The 23,235-nt window shown below is 33.7% G+C and overlaps 1 protein-coding gene across 1 annotated transcript in view; it reads right to left on the bottom strand.

Moving 5' to 3' along the window:
- LOC149535770 (DNA binding / DNA-directed RNA polymerase) overlaps positions 1–22,185 on the bottom strand; it is a 105,058-nt gene extending 82,873 nt beyond the window's left edge. The window contains exons 1-2 of the mRNA XM_089807709.1: positions 21,718–22,185; positions 21,120–21,263 (exon numbers count right to left, since the gene is read on the bottom strand). Of these exons, the coding sequence (XP_089663835.1) occupies positions 21,120–21,263; positions 21,718–22,098 (525 nt within the window). The 5' untranslated portion in view covers positions 22,099–22,185. The remainder of the gene's footprint in view (positions 1–21,119; positions 21,264–21,717) is intronic.
- Between the last annotated feature and the right edge of the window lie 1,050 nt (positions 22,186–23,235).

The raw sequence follows: 23,235 nt of genomic DNA, 5'->3' as shown, positions 1-23,235 counted from the left end.
GTCTGACTCTAAACCCCTACCATGAGTTCTAAGCACACAAATAGACGGAAACACCCAATATCTGAATATGCTTTGTCCTATCCTGTTGGCTCTATGAAGCTGTGTATAATTTACAACACCTTGGCCTCAGTATAATTTTGTCAAACACTAAACATTCTACCTAAAATAGTTATTCTTTGGTTTGACAACATTGAACTCTTAATATTTCAATGTTATATACATTTAATTGCCACGCTTCTTCAGACCAGCATATGTAGAAACTTTCAAATCAAAGTTTAAATGATATCTTGTTACCAGTGTCCAATGTTGCTCCCAGCTATAATTCTACCATTCACATACAAATCAATGTTTCATTGCAATAATGATGTACACAAATTATATGATGTAGAAGATTTGAATTGGAATATAAAATATTCTGTGCACTTGGATATTCCTTGACTGGTTATGCTTCACCCATATTATAATTGCTTCAGCTAAAGAGATGGCTATATGCCCCTTACACCAGTAGCCTTCATTTTGTCTAAGTCAAGATTCAAAACATTAATCTGTTATATATCGCCTGTGCCTGCCAAAGTGACCTCAACCAGCAGTATTATTGGGCACAGCAAAATCTTACAGATTACATCAGTTTTATGAAATTTGAAGCAATTCACCACTGAGCTGACCCTCTACAATCCAAAAACAGAGAAGGTCCACGTACGAACTTTCCAAAGTATTACTGAAGAAATATTTGATTTTATCTTTAGTCTTCACTCACAGGAGTCAACTTCTTTTCCTTAGTTGCAAGAAAAAATGTTGAGTTTCCCATTTTCAGATTTCACAATTCTTTTTCCATTGGTTGGGTGAATAGATTGAATGCTCCTGTCAATACCTCCCCAGATAATCTACCTCATACCAAGCTTGGTTTTGCTAATACATCACAATGCAACGCATAGAATTTTCTAATATCCTTCCTCATAGCCCACAAAACTTTAACAAATTGTTCCTATAATATTGTTTGGATCACTCGCTATCACCAAATTCCCCATGACTTTGTTTTTTCTACTGTCAAAGATAAGTACCGACAGTAGTCACAATTTCTGTAGCTACAGTCTTTTCTCTCCCTTTGTCTAGAACGAACTCCTCAATCAACCATGACAACAATATGTTTGAATTTAATAATTTGTTTTGACATTCACAGGACTATTATTCTCCCTTGATTTATATCGCTATCAACACCTGCCGAGCCATGGTGGTTTGAATGTCAGATGCAACTTGTAGAATCAACCAAAAATGCACGGGCATGCATCATTTATGCGACCGGCCTGTCTAGTTGGACCTTGTGATGCATGCAAAGGGCCGGCAGGCACTCTGCATGCATAAATTTATTTGGGACTTCACACAATGTTATAGAGCTTCTTTTCTAGAGTAATGGATCACTTTTGTAACAATCTGGTCATTATCATTCTCATGTCCAGTAACTACAAAGGCTTAATACTAAAGAATCTTGGTGCATGGACTCGCGCGATGCCAATTCAGAATGTAATGCACAGAACCACTCTCCTTATTTAGTCAAATCAATGATGATGACAGTAACACTCCTTCCAGGAATCAACCAGATAGCTACTCAATACAAAATGTGAGTTTCTATGTCGTGCTTATTCAAAGATACACATGAGCTCCTACAATGGAATATTATCCAACAAAAATTATTTCTTCAATCGAATTATGTCAATAAACTTTATTCACAGGCTTCAAACACGCAATCGGTTCTTGGTTCCCCTTCAGATTCTTCATAGACTGATCAAAAGCATCCAGTTGCCGATCTCAGATTGATTGAATTAAATACAAGATGTTCATTTAGTTGGCTGAGTCAATACAACGATCATCAACAACCTCGTTAACTACTCGAACCACACCTACCTGAGTCTATTGATATTCAACTTCTGAAACACCTAGCTCATAGAGAAATATTTTGGTCTTGAAACCCAGTATCGCTAAATATATTATGGAATAAAACATTTGCAAAACTAATGTATTATATCAGGTTGTAAAAAAAATTATTATGATTTATTATACATACAAGATTTACATAAGGGTTTGGGAGATCTAATTATTAAACAACAATACCTTTAATAAGGGAATGAGCACATGGGGGACTAATTAGCAAATAAAATTAATTGATTAAATGTGTATCAAAAAATATAAATAAGGAAGAAATAAAACAAGGGTTCTATTTAGCGCATAAGGAGGGAGTACTTGTTATAAGTTACCTGCAATATTTCAAACACTAAGTCAAGAACAGGAAGCGAACTGTGGTAAGTCCCAAGAAGGGTTCATTACATTTCTTCTCACAACAACCGATAACTAGCTTCTCGGCCCACAATTCAGATAATTCCATCTATGCAACTTCAGGATATTTAAGTCATTTTCTCACAGTTGGTAGTCCGATAAATTATATCTTCTTTTTGCATACTTGCAACTAAGTTCTGATGAAACCTCTGACTATAGCATGGCAGGTTCGATGCTTTGATACCACTGTAATATCCCTAATGGATATTTTCTCCAATTTTTCACTCGCAGAAAAATGTAGAATACAAACAGATATTTAATGCAAACTAAACCAGTAAATGCTCATTAAAATACCTTAAAATATGTTATTGGATTATACATCAGCAATACAATAACCAAATACGTAAAATTCAATTTTAAATACAATTACACAGTCAGATTAAAAAACTAAGAATGAAAGTGTAAGCTCAGCGTGAACTTCGTCTTGAATCCACTGCAACAATGAATTAAGTATACGCACAATCCACCAAAAATGCCCAGTTTGATCATCAACAACCTCGTTAACTACTCGAACCACAGCTTCCCGAGTCTATCGATGTTCGACTTCTGAAACACCTAGCTCATATAGAAATATTTTGGTCATGAAACCCGGTATCGCTAAATTTATTACGGAACAAAACATTTGCAAAACTAATGTATTATATCAAGTTGTAAACATTTTTATTATGATTTATTATACATACAAGATTTATATAAGGGTTTGGGAGATCTAATTATTAAACAACATAACCTTTAATAAGGGAAAGAGCACATGGGGGACTAATTAGTAAATAAAATTAATTGATTAAATGTGTATGAAAAAATATAAATTAGGAAGAAATAAAACAAGGGTTCTATTAAGGGCATAAGGAGGGAGTACTTGTTATAATTTACCTGCAATATTTCAAACACTAAGTCAAGAACAGGAAGCAAACTATGGTGAGTCCCAAGAAGGGTACATTACATTTCTTCTCACAACAACCGATAACTAGCTTCTCGGCCCACAATTCAGATGATTCCATCTATGCAACTTCAGGATATTTAAGTCATTTTCTCACAGTTGGTTCCGATAAATTATATCTTCTTTTTGAATACTTGCAACTAAGTTCTAATGAAACCTCTGAATATAGCATGGCAGGTTTGATGCTTTGATACCACTGTAATATCCCTAATGTATATTTTCTCCAATTTTTCACTCGAAGAAATTTGCAGAATATAAACAGATATTTAATGCAAACTAAACCAGTAAATGCTCATTAAAATACCTTAAAATATGTTATTGCATTATACATCAGCAATACAATAACCAAATGTGTAAAATTCAATTTTAAATACAATTACACAGTCAGATTAAAAAACTAATACAGAAAATGTAAGCTCAGCGTAAACTTTGTCTCAAATCCACTACAACAATGAATTAAGTATGCGCCCAATCCACCAAAAATGCCCTGAAGATTTCTGTCATTAGGTCTGAATAGAAAGTTATAAACTCTCCCAATGTTTCCCCAAGAGAAACCCATATCCAAAATGATAAACCAAGCATAACCAAAATGAACTCCATCTTTTAAGGACCCAAACCGTGACCCCTCAACTTCATTAATCTTGTCCTTGTCCTTTTGCCAATTCCTCTTTTATTAACCCCTTTTTTAATATTAAATTGACTTATAATAATTCTGTCATTAAGTCCTCAATAGTCAATATTAATATAAATTGGGTTGGTCTATTAATTTTTCTAGTATCATAGAAAAAAGGACATTACATTTTGCACATTTTTGAGCATTGCGAATGTCAGCTTTCTATCATCAAGTTTTTATCAAACCATCACTTCTTTAACATTTTTCCAACTTGCACGACCTCTCTACTCAGTTTTTGGGTGTCCTGTTTTCATGTTGGCGCACCATTTTTTTTATTTTCAAATCATGTGACAATATTTCACCATTTTTTCTATGCAATAAAAATATGTTGTTTCTGAAACACTGGTATTCCACCTTCACTCTGACTACTAAATCTTCTCTCCTATTTGGGTGAGATTACTTAACTTACTGCTCTAGATTTTCTTTAAGTGGTGCTTTGAAGCTATAGGCAATACCCTAAGCAGATTTTTGGAGGTAAAAAGGGTTCACTAGGTTATTTTTTTCACACTACATATGCTTGCATTCTTGTTGAATATGGCAAGTGGTATGTGGGTGCAACTAATAGATTATGAAAGTGTCCCATTAAGATGTAGAAGATGCTTCCAGACCGAACATGTAGCAGCTTATTGTTCCAAGAAGAGGGTACATAAGCAAGCCTCCTGGAGGAAGCAATCTTCCTGTTCACTTTATTCAATTACAATAAGGGCAAGTGGAGAAACAAAAGATGAAAAAGATGATTTGGATCAGAAGTCTAAACGTGATGTTATGAGGAACCCAAAGATTGCTAAGAAGTTAGTTCTAGACAAGGGAAACCAAAATGAGCAGTGTGATGCCAATAAAATATTGACAAGGAAAAAGCCAAATAACTTGTCATCTACAAATGCAAGCATACTAGGGCAAAATCACAAGGTTGGGAGTCATATTTCACGTTTCGAAGAGAAGAGTGGGACTACTCTTGAACACTCAAGTCTTTCTGAGCCTTCAGAAGTTATAGTCAACTATGGTCTTAAGAATACTGGCATGTGTAAAGATGGTGAGTCCTTCATTTCACGAAGGTGGACCGAGTCTACTAAATTGGAAGAAGGCTGTCAAGAGATTAAAGGTAAGAGGGAAAGAAATCCAGGAAAATAGAGGTCTAGAATATGATCCTCCACTCTCATTCAAAGAGTGGATCTACTTGTATTGCTTGATGTGAAGGCTTGTTAAGGGGTCTAATATTGTGTTGCTTTCATGGGAGGTGGATACCTGTTTGTACCTACCCCTGGTTTGGGCTAGGCCAAAACCTTATTGTAAATAAAAAAAATTATCATTATTTAAAAATAAATAAAAAGTTAACTAAATACACTAATGGTAAAATAATGAATGTGTTGTAGGTCTATTAAACAAAGAAGATGAAAGCTCCTTATATAGATTTAAAAGACAATATTGTTAAAAAAAAAATCATGAACTAAAGACGAAAATAGAAACTACTTAATAAACTAAAGACTAAGATGACTAATAAAGAAACAACATAATATTTTAATTCCTTCCCTTAATAGTGATTGTGTAATTGTTGTCTTTAGGTCACAAATTCTAGAAAACATTTTGCTGCTGCTAAGACCCGGTCTGGATCTGCAAAATGTAAATATCCAAAAAGCCAAAATCTGTCCAAAAAATAGCATAGAAGGGTGCCCCCTTCTTCAAAATGCAAAGAAGGGCATTTAATGCCCCCATTTTTAGCAAATTCCTGCAGTTGGCTTGGTTTGTTCACCATCGCGATCCTTGTGGCTAATAGTGGGATTTGAGGGTCTTAAATGTGTGGTGATAGGCTTTCCAGCAGCCAATGGTGAGTTTTGGCTCCATTTGTTGGTTCTGATGAGCTCAATTGAGTTAGAAGAGTTGAGTGATGGTCTCAGATTTTTTTTCGAGCTTTTGGTCTGGGCTCCAAGAATCTTGGAAGGCACCTCTATTTATAGTAAGCCACCCCGTCAAGTTCATTCATCGTCTTTCATCATTAGAATCACTCTAATGTTGTCAAATTTCGATTTAGATGCTTCTTTAGTTGTTTTCACAAGACATGTAAATTATTATTATTAATCATCTAAATATGTTGGAAGTTGCTATTTTTGTTGGTGTTGTGTGATGCTCAACTCAATATCACAGCTCGTTGGAAACAAGATGAAAAGTTTTAAATCATGGGCGCATGAAACATGGCCTTGTGTTTCAAAATATTACGTTACGGTGGAAAAGGCCATTTTTGGAGCCAAAAGCAATTGATAAGTTATATAATAATGGCACTTTATTATATTTTAATGTTGTGTGGAGGAAGCTTCTTAAGTGAAATTCATTTGGGAAACTTATGCAATTTGGAGATTAAAAATATGTGCCCATTCGATGGTAAAGGTATCCGATTGAATATTATTTTTTTCTTTTGTTGTCTCTATGACACTTCTAAAGCTCTGAAGTTTTGAGCCCTTGTTGAAGTATAAGGGTTTGATTTTGGGAAGTTCATGGAAAGTCATAGCGAAGGTATTGTGAATTCATTTTCTGAAAATTGTTCAGTGTCTCCATTGTTGTATACACTATGATTGGGAGATATTGTGGTGTTGGGAGTGTGGATTTTGGCATCTTCTTGTACTGTTATTATTGTTGCTGAGAAGCGGTTGTGTGCTGGTCAATTTGGACTTGGTTGAGCACTCATTTATATTTGTTGCTAGGCGTTATTTTCTATTTGCACTTTGGAAGTAGCGTTTTCCATATCTACAATTGCATTTATTTGTTAAAATTTTCTTTTGTTGCCACTAGTCTTCATTTCAAAGGGTTTCAAGGCATGTCTTACCTGTAAGTTCATGGATTGTAACATCTGATTTATCTAGATATTGTTCATTTAGATAATAGGGCATATTTTATCAACTGGGTTGTTGGTATTTTGTGAATATAATCAATATCTATATAGTTATTAAAATCTGGAATTTTTAGTTGCATATTCCCTGTGTAATTTTCAAATATTTGAGTTGAAATTATTATTGCAATATCTTCTATTTTGATGCTATGTTGTTTTATCAAAAATTGCAAAACCTCAAAACAAAACAAGGAATCAATTCTTCAAAATAGATTGTTTGAAAGTCAGTAGGGCTCATTACAAGGCGGCAAAACAAGTGACTTCACATGGTAAACCAGCACATGCAAGCAACAGAAGCACATGTAAGTACATGCAAAAGGCCACCATTTTTTAGGAGGAAAATCAATGAAAACCCAACACAATTTTTTAGGTAAAAATTTGATCAAAACCCAACATAATTTTTGAGGTGAAAAATCAATCAAAACCAAACAGAATCTGAGATATGGATAGTAGAATACGAAACTTCAATTTTAGGAAATATGTTAAAATCCAATAGTTAATTTTTCAGGAAAAAAAATTATAAACCCACCAAGAAATCCCATGCAACTTTGCAAATTTCAGAATCAGAAAATTTTTAAGGGTGGCAAAACAAGAGACTTCGCATGGTAAACCAACACATGCAAGCAACACACAAGCACATGCAAGTACGTGCAACAATCATGCAAGTACATGCAACCCTCCAATATTAGAGATATTTGCGGCAACCAAGAAATTGCAAGATCAAAACCCTTAACTAAGCTTGTGATTTCCAACAAAAATCCTTGAAGACAAACCACAAAAGTTTCATAAAATACCTCTAACAATTTTTATTTCTAAAAATCAAAAAAAAATAGTTTTTTGGAAAAGATCAAAGATTGAAAAAGGCTTGAATTTTTCTTAAAAAATTCGCCAAATTTCATGAAATCCCATCGACCTGCTCTGATACCATATTATGGTAAAATAACAAATGTGTTGTAGTTGTATTAAACAAAGGACATAAAAGCTCCTTGTATAGATTTACAACAACAATGTTTTTAAAAGAAACAATCATGAACTAAAGACAAAAATAGAAACTACTTAATAAACTAAAGACTAACTAAGATGACCATTAGAAAAATATTATAATATTCTAATAAATACTTGTCTATGTAATCAGCAAATATGAATATAAATGAAAAAAATCCATATTGTCTACAATTAATTTTGATCTTACGTACTTCATAGACTTAACTAGTATTTGGGCAACTAATTGCTGATCGCTCTCTTGAATTAATTACTGAATATTTGCCTATGCAATTAACAATATGAATGCAAACAACAAAATCTATTTTCTATCTTATTTGCTTTTTAAAGAGTCTCTTTTTCCAAAATTTGTTGTGCTTCTTTTAATTCAATTTTCTCCCAATTTTTTCAAAAAATCTTATACTTTTGGTTTGTCGATTATTTCCCTAAATGATTTTCGCTCCTATATTTAATTTTATGTTATTTTCTCTTTGCATCTCTACACCCTTCAGTTTTTTTGTTTTTATAAACAGCTTTTCTCTTTTTCTAAAAAAAATTATGTTTTTTATTAAATCCATTTTTTCCCAAAAAAAATCTTATACTTTTGGTATGCCGATTAATTCCCTAAATGATTTTTGCTCCAATGTTTACAGTGCTGACCATTAAGTAAGGGTGCTAAAAAGTACAATGTCTCTTTAATGGTCATCTTACATTATTTCTAAATCTGGCTTTCGTTATCGAGTATTTCACTTAGAAACATCATTTTGCTATCCCTTATAAATAGAGCATTTTGTTACATGTCTCACGCGGATGAAGTGTATGTTCCATGCCATGTGTGTGTGTGTGTGTATATATGTCTATGCCTGATGCAAACGTACGGACATGTTTCATATCTTTTGTGATTTCATATGTGCTTCATGTATAAGGTATATTGATTTGTCTCCAGCAATTTATTCCATTTGCGAGAATGCATGACTATTTCAGGATCCATATTCTTGCATTCAAATTTAAATAAAGTACACTTTTTAATTTATCAACGCCCTTCTTTTTGCAAATGTGAGTCTTGCACTCATATAATTCATAATCTTTAAATAACCTTTGGAAGACACTAATATTCCTCAAGTAAGTTGTCTATAAATTGTCACTAAACATGAAAGGAAACGTGTTAAGAATAATAACCTTCTCCATTTCACCTTGACGTGCATTTTAGTGGAAATGGATATCTTTGAAGGGTTGCCTGTGAAAAATCACAATCAAAATGTCCAAAGGATGTTGGGTAAGAATTTGTATTACGAAGGGGTTCCTTTCGAGTGCAAAAGAAGCTTTCAAATTGGGCATTTGATTGCAAACTGCAACAAGATACAAACATGGAAGGAGGCTTCTTGGTGGAAGGGTGTGGCTAATCGGCACTATACTGTAGAAAAAAAAGGGAGAAACAAAAGAGCTTCTCCTAGGTTATCGTGGGGAAGCAAACATTAAAATCTACAAGGCTCTTAGTGCAAGAAGAGCAACTAGTAGTGAATGACAAAACTACTACATTGGATGGAGTTGATGGTGGTGTGCAGCCAAACAAGGGGATTGCTACTCCGAAGGGTAGAGAAAAACAAAGGCATAAGGGCTCAAAAGATCAAGATGAGACCCCTACAGGCTATCTTCAAACATCGAAGATCAGGCGCAGCCCTCAAATAACAAAGCTTATGAATGGCATGTTGTGTCAGCAAGAGTTGAGGATGGATAGCATACTATGAAAAGGAAGGAGAGGAAATTGAAATATGTGCAATTTGACATGAGCCTCCAGCCTCATTCTAAGGGTAGGGATAGGGACAAAATCTAAGAGAAATCCTCTTTCTATTCTTAATTGTTATGCTTATTTTGATGTGAGTTAATTATGGTCTCTGTTTAGTAATGCTTTTCAGGATGGTAGTAACCCTTCTTGTTACCACCCTCGGGCTGGACCAAGCTTTTCCCGGATATAAATAAAATTACTTTACCGAGCAAACAAATAGGTCTTAACAAAAATAATATAATATTTTTAAAAACTTTAAATAAAATAGTAATTAAATTGAATCCATAAATTTTATTTTAAAAACAAAAAAAAAAACTAAACTAAAAATTGAAATCAAAATATTAAATATTAAAAAAACAACTACCATACACTCCTCCAACAAACAATGCATACAGTTAGTTATTTTTGCTTCTAGATGAGTAAAACAAATTTGTGACTCGGTTCGTTTGGTGCTCCTTGAAAACATGTTGAATTCGCAAATTCTGTTTTGGTGACTCTCAATGCATGCAAAAATAGCAATATTATCTTCTTGACTTAAACGGGAAGACAACCCAGTGAATGACTCGCTTTGTTGATGGGACGGAGAGAATTTCATGAGTTACTACATATGAATGAGTTATTTGCATTCTACAAGTCTAGAACTCATTTTGTGTTCCTATCCACAGAAAAATAGTTCAATTTGGATGTATTAATGTGGTTTTCTTCTTCTTTGGCTTGAAAAAAAACAAAGTATATCATTGTCTTCAAAATATGATTTTATTAAAAAAAGGCCCTCGACCCATATGATTTTGTGGGGAATTTAAAATAATTTTTATTTCAGGTTTTGAAGTTCGCCAATAAAAGATTTTTATTTCAAGTTTTGAAGTTTGCTGAAATTCAAACATCAGGGTTGAAATTCGGTGAATGCTTGACAATGCCTATAAACATCTCTGAACTTTCCTAAAAAATAACATTGAAGGCCATAGATGTGTGTCATGCTTCTAAATCTAATTTCGGGATATTGAAAGCTTGCTCAAATAAATATCCATGACATTGTGTATATTAAGGTGAAATTAATGTGCTATTAAACGGAGATCATAAATGATCTATATATACAAGTATACACAAGAATATCTCTATAAGGAGCAATGAGAGAGAGAAATAGAAACATTTTAGAGAGAGAGAGAGAGAGAGAGAGAGAGAGAGTTTCCATATTGAACAGAGGGAGAATATGGAAACGTAGAAAATGAGTGACTATTAGGAATAGAAATAAATCTATGAAAGAGAGACAAACAAAATTAGAGAGATTTTACTCTAATACAATCCCTTAATGGTCAGTCTAACTTCAAAACAAAATATTTACAAGAGAATCCTCAAAAGGCGTAAAAGGCAGACTCAGGCTGATCACTAACATAAATAAAGACATATACAGCTGGTGTAAAGAGTTTCCATGTCACTAAACAGAGATAGAAACTGTTAAGTTTTTCAAAGGAAAAGCAGCAATGATATAGAGTCTAAAGCAGCAAACACCCTAGACATGTCAGCATGGAAGAAACAACAAAAGTCAAATTAATGGTGACTATGGTGAAGGTTTCAAACAGCACTAACAGCTAAATATGAAGCAAAACAGTAATTTATGTTGCTCAAAATCAATTACTTCATTGTCAATGACCATTGTTCAATACAAATAAATTAACAGATATACTAAACATGTTTCATAGTGTAATTTATCCATCAGCAATCAAATGAAAGACAATATGGAAAGACACTGAGCAGCAAAGCACAACAGGGTTGAACAACTGATAAGCCTGTGTGTTTGTTTAAATAAGAAACAATGATTGAGATTTAGAAAAGATCAAAAATCAGGAGGAGTATAGTGAAGTTCAAACTTGGAGCCAGAGATATTACTATTAGAGTTAAATCTCTCTAATTTTGTTTTTCTCTCTTTCGTAGATTTACTTCTACTTCTAATGGTCACTCCTCTTCTATGTTTCCATATTCTTTCTTTGTTCACTATGGAAACTCTCTCTCTTCCAAATGTTTTCTATGTCTCTTTCTTTGTTCATTATAGAAACATTCTTGTGTATACTTGTGTATATAGATCATTTATAATCTCTCTTTAATAACACGTTCATTATTTTACCTTAATATGGTATTAGAGCTATTTTTTTCACAAAATAATAATTTCATCATTGAAATTTTCTAAGTTATTTTTTGAACTAGATTTTGAAAATCTTTAATTTCTTCCTTAAATTTTTAGACATGAGATTTTCGAAAAATGTTACCTACGTGTGTTCAATTTTTTTTTTCTTAAAACCCATACGGTTTCTGGGCATCAATTTTGTGTTTAGTTTTGTCAGGCATCTTCTATTTGGTCTACGGCATTGTTCTTGGGCGTCGTTTTTGGGAGCTGAAGTGTTTTTCTCTATCCACGTTTTGTTACAAACGACCTCTACAAATTCCTGGTCATTTTTTCTACAAAATCACAACATTTGTTTTTTTTTAGGGCATTTCGACCCTTCTTCTCCAGTCTTCTATGTCGTATAAGTTTTTAACAACCCTCTGCCATTGATTTCCAATCAAAACAATTTTGTTTTCCACCATTTTTCAGTCAAATCTGCTATTTTTTGGTTTTTCAAAAATGGCTAGGGTTTCTTTCAAAACTCTATTGTTCGTGTCATTTTTAAAAACTTTTTGCAAATTCTTTAAGGGTTTTTGAAAATCTCAACTAGGTCGATCTTTACTTTTTCTCGGTGCATCGTCTTTTGTGCCTCATTTATGAGTCAGCATATTCAGATTCTTTCTAAGTTTATCAAGCTCTCTTTTGGGTGTCCTTCAATTTTTTTGGGTCTTTCGTCAATCTACCTCGAAGGTTGTGCATTTTTAGAGTCACATTTTTAAACATAAAAACGTGTCATGGCATCTCTTACTGATATTCTCTTAGAAGGCAATCAATGATTCAACAAAAAGAACTACAACAACTAGAAGTAGAGAATGATGACAATCTTTGAGCACCAGCGCCTTGATTGATGATGATCAATTGCCTCAAGTATCGTTCGACAAGACAACTACAAGGATCAGGAAAACACTGAATGATTTCCACGAGACATCAGAAAAAATCAAAGCTTTATTTTTGAAGAATTGGCTACTCTCTATTATTATGGATGAGTACATGTCCTTATAGGAACATCTACAGATCAAGGATGGTAGAGATCATCTAGAGGCCATTGGTCGTACAATGGAGGAAGAGGGCTCAACATTACTGCAACTAATGTTGACCTCAAATTTTCGAATTTGTGGACCAAACTTCTGCAACAAAATCATTGGAAACAATAGTTTGGTAGAAGTGCTCCTTCATCCTCCTCTAAACAAGCATTTACAGCCCAATCCTTTCACAAGGATAAAGGCCCATCTTAGTCATCCACTCAGTCCCAGGCTAGCTCCAAGAAGAAGCAACTCAGGTACAATTATTGCCACAAATTTGATCATATGATCTAGGAATGCACGATCGCATTGCTTCTGAACAGCAGAAGCAGTGAAGGTCTCAACTATAGGCAAATATTACACACATGCAGAGCCCACTGATTAGCCCAAGTCTACCTTTTACACCTTTAGAGGATTCGCCTATGAAAAAAATGTTTTGAAGTTAGATTGACCATTACGGGAGGGTGTTAGAGTTAAATCTCTCTAACTTTGTTTATCTCTCTTCTATAGATTTACTTCTATTACTAATGGTCACTCCTCTTCTATGTTTCCATATTCTATCTGTTCAATATGGAAACTTTCTCTCTCTTCCGAATGTTTCTATTTCTCTCTCTTTATTCGTTAGAGAAACAGTGTTGTGTATACTTGTATATAACACATTCATTATTTTACCATAATAATTACAGAACAATGAAATTATTAAAATAATATCGCTAGCGATGTGCAGATGGGAGTCAATGAAAGATAAGACAAATGAAAGAAGTCAATAGTGCAATTAAAAAGAAGAGAAAAACGACAATAGCAAAGACCATTAATAACTCCTCAAGTCGAGCAACAAATATAAAGGCATCCATGAACAAAAATATTAAATTAACTACCATATAAGAATGATATGTTTGCACAAAAAAGCATGAAGCTATAGTTGAGGCCTTTAAGGATAGAAGCCAGCATATTAACATTCTATTAACTTATGCATTTGTAAAAATATCTAAGTCTCCAACAATAGAGATATGTTGAGACATGTCAGCCAAAGAACTACCACCATGGATTAAGTTGGACATAGCAGTGATAAGTAAAAGATTAATCAAAACCAAAGTTTGATGGATGAGTCATTAATTTACAAAAGGGTGCGACTTGATTAATGAAGGTTGCAATTATTGAAGAGAAGCATCTTATAAATTTTATTATCTAAATGGTCACATCTTTTGAAAATAAAATATACATACATGTGCAGAACATATATATACACACAAATATACATATATATATATATATATATGGACACATATTGTTACACCCCAAATATTGAGCTAATTTTAAATTTATTCATAGCCGTTAGACTAAACGGATTTTTCTTTCATAATCATGTAAAGTAGCTAGCTATTTATATCCATTATATTAACTGTTTAGTGAAGATGGTCGTTATCCATTATTTGTCATGTGATGTTTAGCAGTTGCTTGACTTTGGAACTATGGTTAATAATTAAATTCTTTATTAATATTAAATGTTAATATGAAAATTATTATGGAAATTGTTATTATTGTGGAAATATTGCACAAGTGATTGCATGAGAAGATGAAAGGGGGAAGCATTGCTAAACAGGATCAACAGAATGGGATACTAGCTTAGTCCAATCATCAGGTTGATAGGTATGACCTTAAATTGCCTTGGTAAGAACCTAACGACTTAAACTTCAAGATACATTTGAAGGACCTGCATGAGTTATTAAGTAAACATTTTAAAACATAAAATAATTTAATTAAAATATAATACGTACCTCAAAGGATTTTGATTGATCTTTCCACCACATAATTATAATAAATATCTATGTAAGTACACATACATATAAGAATAAAGTGACACTATAATATTACTATTTCTTTTATAATAGTATGATGTCAACTCATAAATATATCTACGTGCATATAGATAGATATAAACAATAATTATTTTCAATTTATAACCTTTAAATCTTTTTCCATCTTTATTCATTCTTTTTGCTAGAAAACCGAATGACACTTGGCATAATTAATTGGCGTCCAAGAGCCAAGACTCTTCTTCTTATGTTACAGCTTCATGGAAGCCAAAGAGTCATTTAACCTTTATATCATGAGGTCAAGAGAGTCGGAGGACATAAAATTCATTTTCCGACTTCATTCTCATTTCCGACTTCCTTTCTATCACCCGATACCTCTGAAAATACCATCTGAAACCTCTGCATTTATAACATTGCCAATCTCTTTTTTGCCTTGTATTAATCTTCTTTGCTGAAGATGTGATTATAATTCTCACTGTGAATACGCCTAGGGATGATTTAGAAGAAGAGTTGAATCATTAGCGTTTGGCAGGACTCCAAACATTTCCAGATTATACCAAGTTATGCGGTCCATCAAATTCCAAGTAATGTTACGAATTTCATTATCAATTGCTATTATATTCCGATTTCCATAGCAGTAAGCTGCAATTATATATATTCATCATGCTCAACTATCATCAATTAGACACTCTTAATGAGTCGTTTATCATAAATAATAGTAAAGTATCCATGACACGGAATCGTAATTTATTTATGCCATTGATAGTCAGAACCAAATGATATTTTTTGCAAGTTTTAAAGAACACATTCTTCAAATCACAGAATGTGATAAGCTGGAAACACATAATATTCATGAATCAAATGAAAATCAACAATCAAAGCCGATTGCTCTGAGATCCGAGCACCTAGGACTCACTAGCTATATAGCCATGGAAAAAGTGAAGAGGTGAGATGGAATTTGCAATGACATAGAAACAAAAGTCAGACATGATACAATAATCTAAAATAATTTTATTTAATAGCTCATGCTCATCCATATTCTTGATCCCTTGTTGTCAAGTCGAGCGGTGGTGATTGGGTCAATGAACCCGTCAAAAAAACCTTGGCCAAGGTCGTTTAAAGACATGTTTGTCATCTATGATCACTTGGTGTCAGTGGACCCAATTATTCAGACATGTTCATCCATAACTATGAAGACATTCTAAACACGAGAATGCTCAAGTGGCTGGACTAAAGGTATCCCAAGCCTAATCCCGAGGTAAAGAAGATCTTTCTAAGTCAATAGATTGTTTGGGGATAAGTATGGTCTGAGGTTGGGAGGTTAAGCCTAAGTCAATGCTTCTCCTCTTACCAAAAGTCGAGGCTTGCACAACCAACTAAAGACTCACCGGATATTACTTGTATGTTCTTCTTCTTTTCATGTTAACATTTACTTTACTTATATGTAGGGAAAGATAGTAAATTGTTATTCCAGTTATTACAGTTGATCATTGATACAGTTATTTCAGTTAATCATTACTATAGTTATTAGAGTTGATCATTGATACAGTTATTTCAGTTAATTGTTATTATAGTTATTTCAGTTGATCATTGTTACAATTATTTTCAGTTAATCATTATAGTTATTACCGTTGATCATTGTTTCAGTTGATCATTGATATAATTATCTCAATTGAACTTGGTTATTTCAATTAATCATTGGTAATCAAAAGCAGTTAATGTCCCATGAAAAGGAATTCAGTTATTTGTTCAAAAATTAGATGGGAAAACTCTTTATCGATCGTCTTTATTTTGTTATGAAAAACCGTTTGTTACACATATACATCTACATACATACATACATAGATCAGCATCAGCATAGAAAATAAGACAAAGATGAAAATATAAGAAGAATGAATGTGTGTATATGATGGAGAAGAATAAAGAATTAAATTAGCAAAAGATGAAATGATAATGAGTAAAGAACAAAACTTATATAATAAGAATAGGGCTGGTGTGGAAAGGAATATGTGAAGAATATCAGAATATCAAACCTGAGTAAATAAAGTGAAAACAATTGTATGAATATATGCTGATTTATTAAATCAGATATATGTATTTATATATATTATGAGAATGTGAAATGAAGTAATAAAAGAATATCCATTAATGAGATAAGAGGATAAAATATACAGATATAGTACATCAATGAAACATGCACAGTCGAGTTAATTGATTGGAAGAGTCTTGAAAGTATCCATCACCAGTTGAGTACACAACATTAATTTGGTGGAAAAGAAGTTTGAGTGCAGTGAGTTGGTACTCACAAAGACAAGCAGCTGGGCTTGGTGCTTTCAATAGATCGGTTCATGTGAAGAGTGGGATTTAAAGCTTCCAGCGAGTGGGTGCTCATAAAGATAGGGGTTGGAGCCTCTAGTAGGTTGGAGCCTACAAAACATTGTAAATGAACAAGTTTATATATAAAGCAACTATAAGTCATGGTTTTCTCCTACATTGGGATTCCACGTGCATCTTTGTGTTACTGTGTTCATGTGCTTAATTGTTTTTTTTCAGTATTTGAAGCTATTGTTTGGATAAAAGTTTTAAATTAGCAAAATTATTATTATGCTAATTCACCCCACCCCCCATATAATCATGTGCTTTTCGAGAAGGATATTTGCAGTTATAAAAGAGGGATACTTGCGGATATAAAAGAGGAATATCTGTGGATATAAAAGAGGAATATATGCAGTTATAAAAAAGATGTATATGCAGACACATAAGAATATGCTGATGTAATTTAAGAAGGAAAGTTTACACAGACTTAGAGGAGAAGCATAAGCAAATAACATAGTTTGAAATGTGCAAATCAAGAAAGAATTAATGAAAAAGAAAATATGGAAACGACAGAATTAATGAAGAAGAAAATATGGAAATGACTACTTTAATAGGCAAAACTTGTGGAAATTTTTGACTCCTCGAAAGGGTGAAAATTGTGAAAGGTTGGCACATTGCAAAGGACATGCATAATAAAGAGGTGTGACTCTCCCCCACATGATTGGAAGACATAAATGTGAAAAGGTTGTTAGCATAAATGCTAATGAAATTCCTATGGGGGAGTATTCTAGCATTGTTGGAGCAGTGAAAAGACAGTTAGCATGACTATGTGTTGCATTCATGACTATATTTGTTATAGATGTCAACATACTAAGAGGATTATCAAAGTAGCAGATAGAGATTGAGCTTGTAAGGATCAAGTACAAGAAGATGAGGTCAAGCACAGTTGGGGACATGTTCTAAAGTGCGTCCCGATTCAATGGTCAAGTGCGCATGCAGAAAGTCGAAGACTGGTGAGCAGTTATTTGTGATTTATAGAAGACAATTTGCAAACAAAGTACCTGAGAAGTGGTTTTTGGTGTTCGGATTATATCTCCTAACAAGGATAGAATCTGGATGAGTGGAGTTAGACAGAAACAAAAGACACCCTGATGATGACATCAACGAGTGCACAAAGTCTGAGGTCCCACTTGTGAGTAGTTGTGATGATTGTGAGCCGACAGCATTTTGTAATTATGAAAAAGATGTATCGTAGTGTGTTATCTTAATGAGGTCCTATTGTAATTAATTGGGAAAGCATCAAGGTCGACTCAATGAATTATTATGACTTGCTATAAAGGAAAGTTATTTTCCTTTTGATGTGAGATGTAAAGTGTGCAAGTGGTAAATAATTTGCAAATTTGGTAAACGTGAGTAAGCGATCAAAGGGATAATTGTGATGCGAGTTTGCAAATCTAGTATTGAGATCTGAGAAGTGTTTTGGTGTGGTAGAGGCACAGTAAGAGGACAGAGCAACTATTGAGTTGCTGAGATAAGTTGCATTTCTATTATTCTAAAAGGAATAATACATAGACCAATTGAACAGTGAGGTCGGTGGTCTTGCCCCTAAAGTTGTTTGGGCAGCGGGTCCTTTTACCTTCTACAACTCCTAACAAGGTTGGCACAACTCCTAACAGGGATTCAAAGTCTCCTAAAAGGGACTAATATGCACTGAATGTATTTCATTGGTCCATCCTCTTACAAGGAACTTTTAAATTAGTACATCATTTTGTGGGTACCATCCCCACCAAGGTTTTCCCTCTAATCAAAGGTTTCCCTAGTTAACAAATCTGGTGTTATTGTGTATGTGTATCTTCTTATGGTTGATGTCTATATTGATTACATGTTTGAAGTTTAACAAGGTTGATAAAAGTTGTATTGATCTAATAACTGATTCACAACCCCCCTCTCTCTTAGTTATCTTGGTGGATTTACTTCCTAACAAAGGTTCCATTTGAGGAGGACGTCAAAGAGAGATCAATTTCAGATTTATATATTATTCTCAAAATGCACCGCTGAAAAGCAGTGAATCAATTCTTATAAAAGGTGGTAACCCTTTACCAATAAAAAGGAGCATTCATTCCAAGCATTGAAGGTCCCTCTAAGTCCACAAAAGCAAATATCAAATCAAGAAACAAAAAATCAGAAAATCACTATATTTTATCAGCATATGTTCAATTCGTACATATATCAAGCCAACACTAATTACATCAGCACTCATCTTTTAGTCAACAATCTCATAATAATCACTCACCAATACCTCAAATCATACATTCAAAAGAATTCGTCAGTCAATCAATCATTCATACAAATATCAAACAATCATACCAAGAGACCACCATCAGGTTAAAACAGAATTAGCAAGCAAATACGATTACCAAAGAAGATAAAATCAATCAGGTAACAAAATACAATCACATCAAATAAGTCAGGAAGATCAGCAGAATGTATGTAAGAAGAATTCAAAACAAAACCAAATAAATTTGTGAACGACTTATTAAAGTCTAACAGTAAAGATGATAAGGAGATTAATCTCCAAATCGGGCATAATACAGCAGTCTGTTTATCATTTCAGGTCTGCCATTCTCAGCAGTTTCCTTATCACACTCAATTGTGGTATACACACACAATAAATCCCCTAAGACCATCTCTCAATCAAACTAATCCAATCCTAATCCAATCATTAAATCAACCAAAACCTCTCAAATCACATCAATCTTTGAAGTTAAAATTTCATAAGTGGAAATGAGATCCTTTATCCCAATTTGGTGCGTGTTTGTGTGTGTTTATCCCAATTTGGTGCGTGTTTGTGTGTGTGCACCTGTTGCTTACACATGATAGTTAATGCTTAAGAGCATGTTTACATTATACAATATAAGATATGCCTCACTATCTGAAACCCATCATGTAGGAAGGGCCTGAGGTTTCAGAGGAGAGTTAGGAAGGGCCTGAGGTTTCAGAGGACAATTAGGAAGGGCCTGAGGTTTCAGAGGAGAGTTATAAGAGGGTTAAAAGAGTAGTTTATCCTAGTGGTGACCATATGACTGGCTCCTAGAGACAAGAAGGCACTTACATAGCACACAGAAACAACCTTATGACCTCCGCCCAACTTCACAAAATGGCACTTGTGGCATTGATAGGGAAAGCAGGCACAAGCAGCCCGCTAAGGAAGCAAAGAGGACTATGGAAAACATTCATTCCGGCTTAGTGTTGAAATGGCTTTGGGCAGACTTCTCGGGTTTCTTTCTACAAAATTTATTGTGCTTGCATAATATTACTGATAATGTATGACTATGATGAGATCATGTCTAGCCCTAATGATTGACTATGTGTGGACATAGATACGTTTATGAGTATATATATCATATATATGCATGTATGCCTATGTCTATTTGTGTGCATATCTTTGCATATTTTGCTTATGTTGTGATTATAGGATTCAAATACAAGATCACATTATTTATAAAATATTTACTTGTGAAGACGTAACCCTAACCTTAATTTGTTGCAATTGTGAATCTAGGGCAAATTAGGAAGCAGAAATTACAGGAATTATCTCTAGAAGACAAATAATTTGGAAAATTCAATTTACATTCCATTTTTCAAAATTATGGTTGGGTTTCAAAAAATTTATGTTACACATTTGGAATTTAAGATTTATCCATTTTTTTGTACCTTCAAATACAAATGTGTAATTCAATCAGCATAAGGTTTAATGAAGAAAACGTTGAGCATATATGTAATTCTAGACGCTGTATAATGTGTTCAGCTCTCATATCTCAAAACTATTTATTTTACATTTGATTACAATATCAGAAAACAATAAGTATCATTATACACATTTCACCAACCCCTTCGTTGAGACCATATCATGTTTTATCAGTTATTTTCCAACAAATGCCTCTATGTATCATTATACCCATTTTAGCAATACCTTAGTGGAGACCAGATCGTGTTTTATTAGTTATTTTCCAGCCAATGCCTCACCAAAATAACAAAAAGAGGAAAAATTAGCAATTACATTTTCACACTAGAATAATTCTGAAAACCCATTGGCCAAGATCCTCCACTCTAAGAGTTAAGAGTTTCAGATTGACAGTGTATAATTTGGTTTATACAGTTTTTCAACTTTAAAGAAAAAATGATGGAATAAAGAGGAGGGAAGAGCATACTTGTAAACGACTTTTGTGTGTCCCAAAAGTATTTGTAAGAAGTCGGTATTTTTCTTGCCTTTCTTCAGCAGTAAGCTCTTCAACATTTCCTTCCTCCTCGTCACCATAGTCTACTCCCCGCACTCTCGCATCCATTCTGAAAACCTGTACAGACACTATAAGGCATTTATTTTTAATGAAAGGATCCCCAAAAACTGCAATGGTTCAGGGTTTAGGTTCTAAATCCGAAACCTCAAACTACTGCATTGTTCAAGTATATACTAAATATCCGTTGTTGCCAGCAATCTACAATGTGAGGGTCATTGGGAATCAGTAGCTCGGTGATAGTGCTCAGCAATCAAAGGCAATCGCTTATAGGTTCACTATCTGGTGGTCCTTGGAAATGTAACAATAATAATGCTTGAATCAGAGATTTGTTCTACTACTTTTTATCTCATGCATTGTAATGGATTTGAAGATTTTAGGCGCTCAACCCTGGACCCTTCATCCTGGGACCTTAAACCTTGGTCAGATGGTTCCAAGACACCATTCTAGTATTTTTAATCAAACAGAGGGATAAACCGTTCTATTTAATTTGCATAACTAACCAACTACTTACCCTGCCTCCAGATATAGGAACGAGCTTAAGGGTTTTGCTCTCCTTATCAAAGACACCCATGAGATAATTGCAGGGCTGCCACATGCCCCCTTCTCCACTGTAATTAGTGCCAACAAAATCCACGCTCGCTTCCTTGGCCTTGGCCACTAGCTGCAGCTGCTTCGTCTTGTACTTTGTGGTATTTTGATAGGCTGAAACCTCTACTGAAGGGGAAGAACATGAAGAAGATGATTTTTGGTGCGTGTTTTTCAGGGGATCATAACCTGAAGGAAAATAGCCAACAAATGGGCATCCGAAGCCACTCTGAGGTTCTACGAACTCTGTCTCCACTACGAATTTTTTCCTTTTTCTCCTCTTAGCACTATGCTCTACTGATTCCATGGTTGGAAACCCTGCGAAACTCTGTAGTCGTTCGTGCTTTTATCTATAATTCCTGCTACATCTAGGTATAGCGCATGGTTTCGAAGCTGTGTGTTTTTATTATTATTATTATATATAGAGGGAGATATTTAGTAGTGTTTATAATTAATCTGGGGTGTTCAATTGAAGTATCAAGACGATGTGGAAATTATTCGGTTTTTTTTAAAGTGAGGTAATTGTTTAAAATTAGGTTTTGATTTCTTATTAATAACTCTATATAATTATAGATGAGCTTTGATATTATTAGTTGTACTTATGCATTTGCCTATAGAACAATGTATGTGTTTATCCATTTTATGATTATGAACAATGTAATTGAGACTTAAATTTATTAATAAGTATAATTATAAGAAACTGAAACTTAATTTTAAACAATTACCTCATTTAAAATTTTAAAAAAATTGTACATCATTTTGATACTTCAATTAAACAGCCCAAATTAACTATAAACAGTACTAAATATCTTCCTCTATATCTAATAAAAACACGCAGCATATATATATAGAGAGAGAGAGAGAGAGAGAGAGAGAGAGAGAGAGAGAGAGAGAGAGAGAGAGAGAGAGAGAGATGTATGTATGGATCAAAAGGAAAACTTATTAATGAATAAAAGTTGACTGAGAAAAATTATAGAAAAACTGTAGAAAATTATTGTGACTATATTCTTATAAACTCCTTTATGATACCAAATGTAATGCCCCGCTCAGGAACCCAAAAGAAATAAACCTAATATGTTACAAAGTTTAGTGAATAACCTTTTTTTTAAAGTTTTAAACAGCATCAAAGTAACAATAATGTGGAAGCAATATATACATATGCATCAAGAACACATAATCAATTACAAATACAGTTTCAATTCCTCAAGGGTTCCTTCACGTTGAGTCACATTTAAGAAAGTTCTATTAATAAGTTTAAGTCTCAATTACATTGTTCATAATCATAAAATGGATAAACACATACATAGTCATGTAAGCAAATGCACAAGTACAACTAATAATTTGAAAGCTCATCTAGTGAATAACATCCACTACACATGTCACAATGTATGTGAAAATAGTTACAAGTACATCAATATACAATACAATATCCCGCAGGATCTCA

This window comes from Cupressus sempervirens, chromosome 10 (genome assembly GCF_028749045.1).
Source record: "Cupressus sempervirens isolate cs-2001-9-10 chromosome 10, ASM2874904v1, whole genome shotgun sequence".
Taxonomy (NCBI): domain Eukaryota; kingdom Viridiplantae; phylum Streptophyta; class Pinopsida; order Cupressales; family Cupressaceae; genus Cupressus; species Cupressus sempervirens.
The sequence above is the reverse complement of the archived record's forward strand: the minus strand, read 5'-3'. Positions and strand labels throughout refer to the sequence as shown.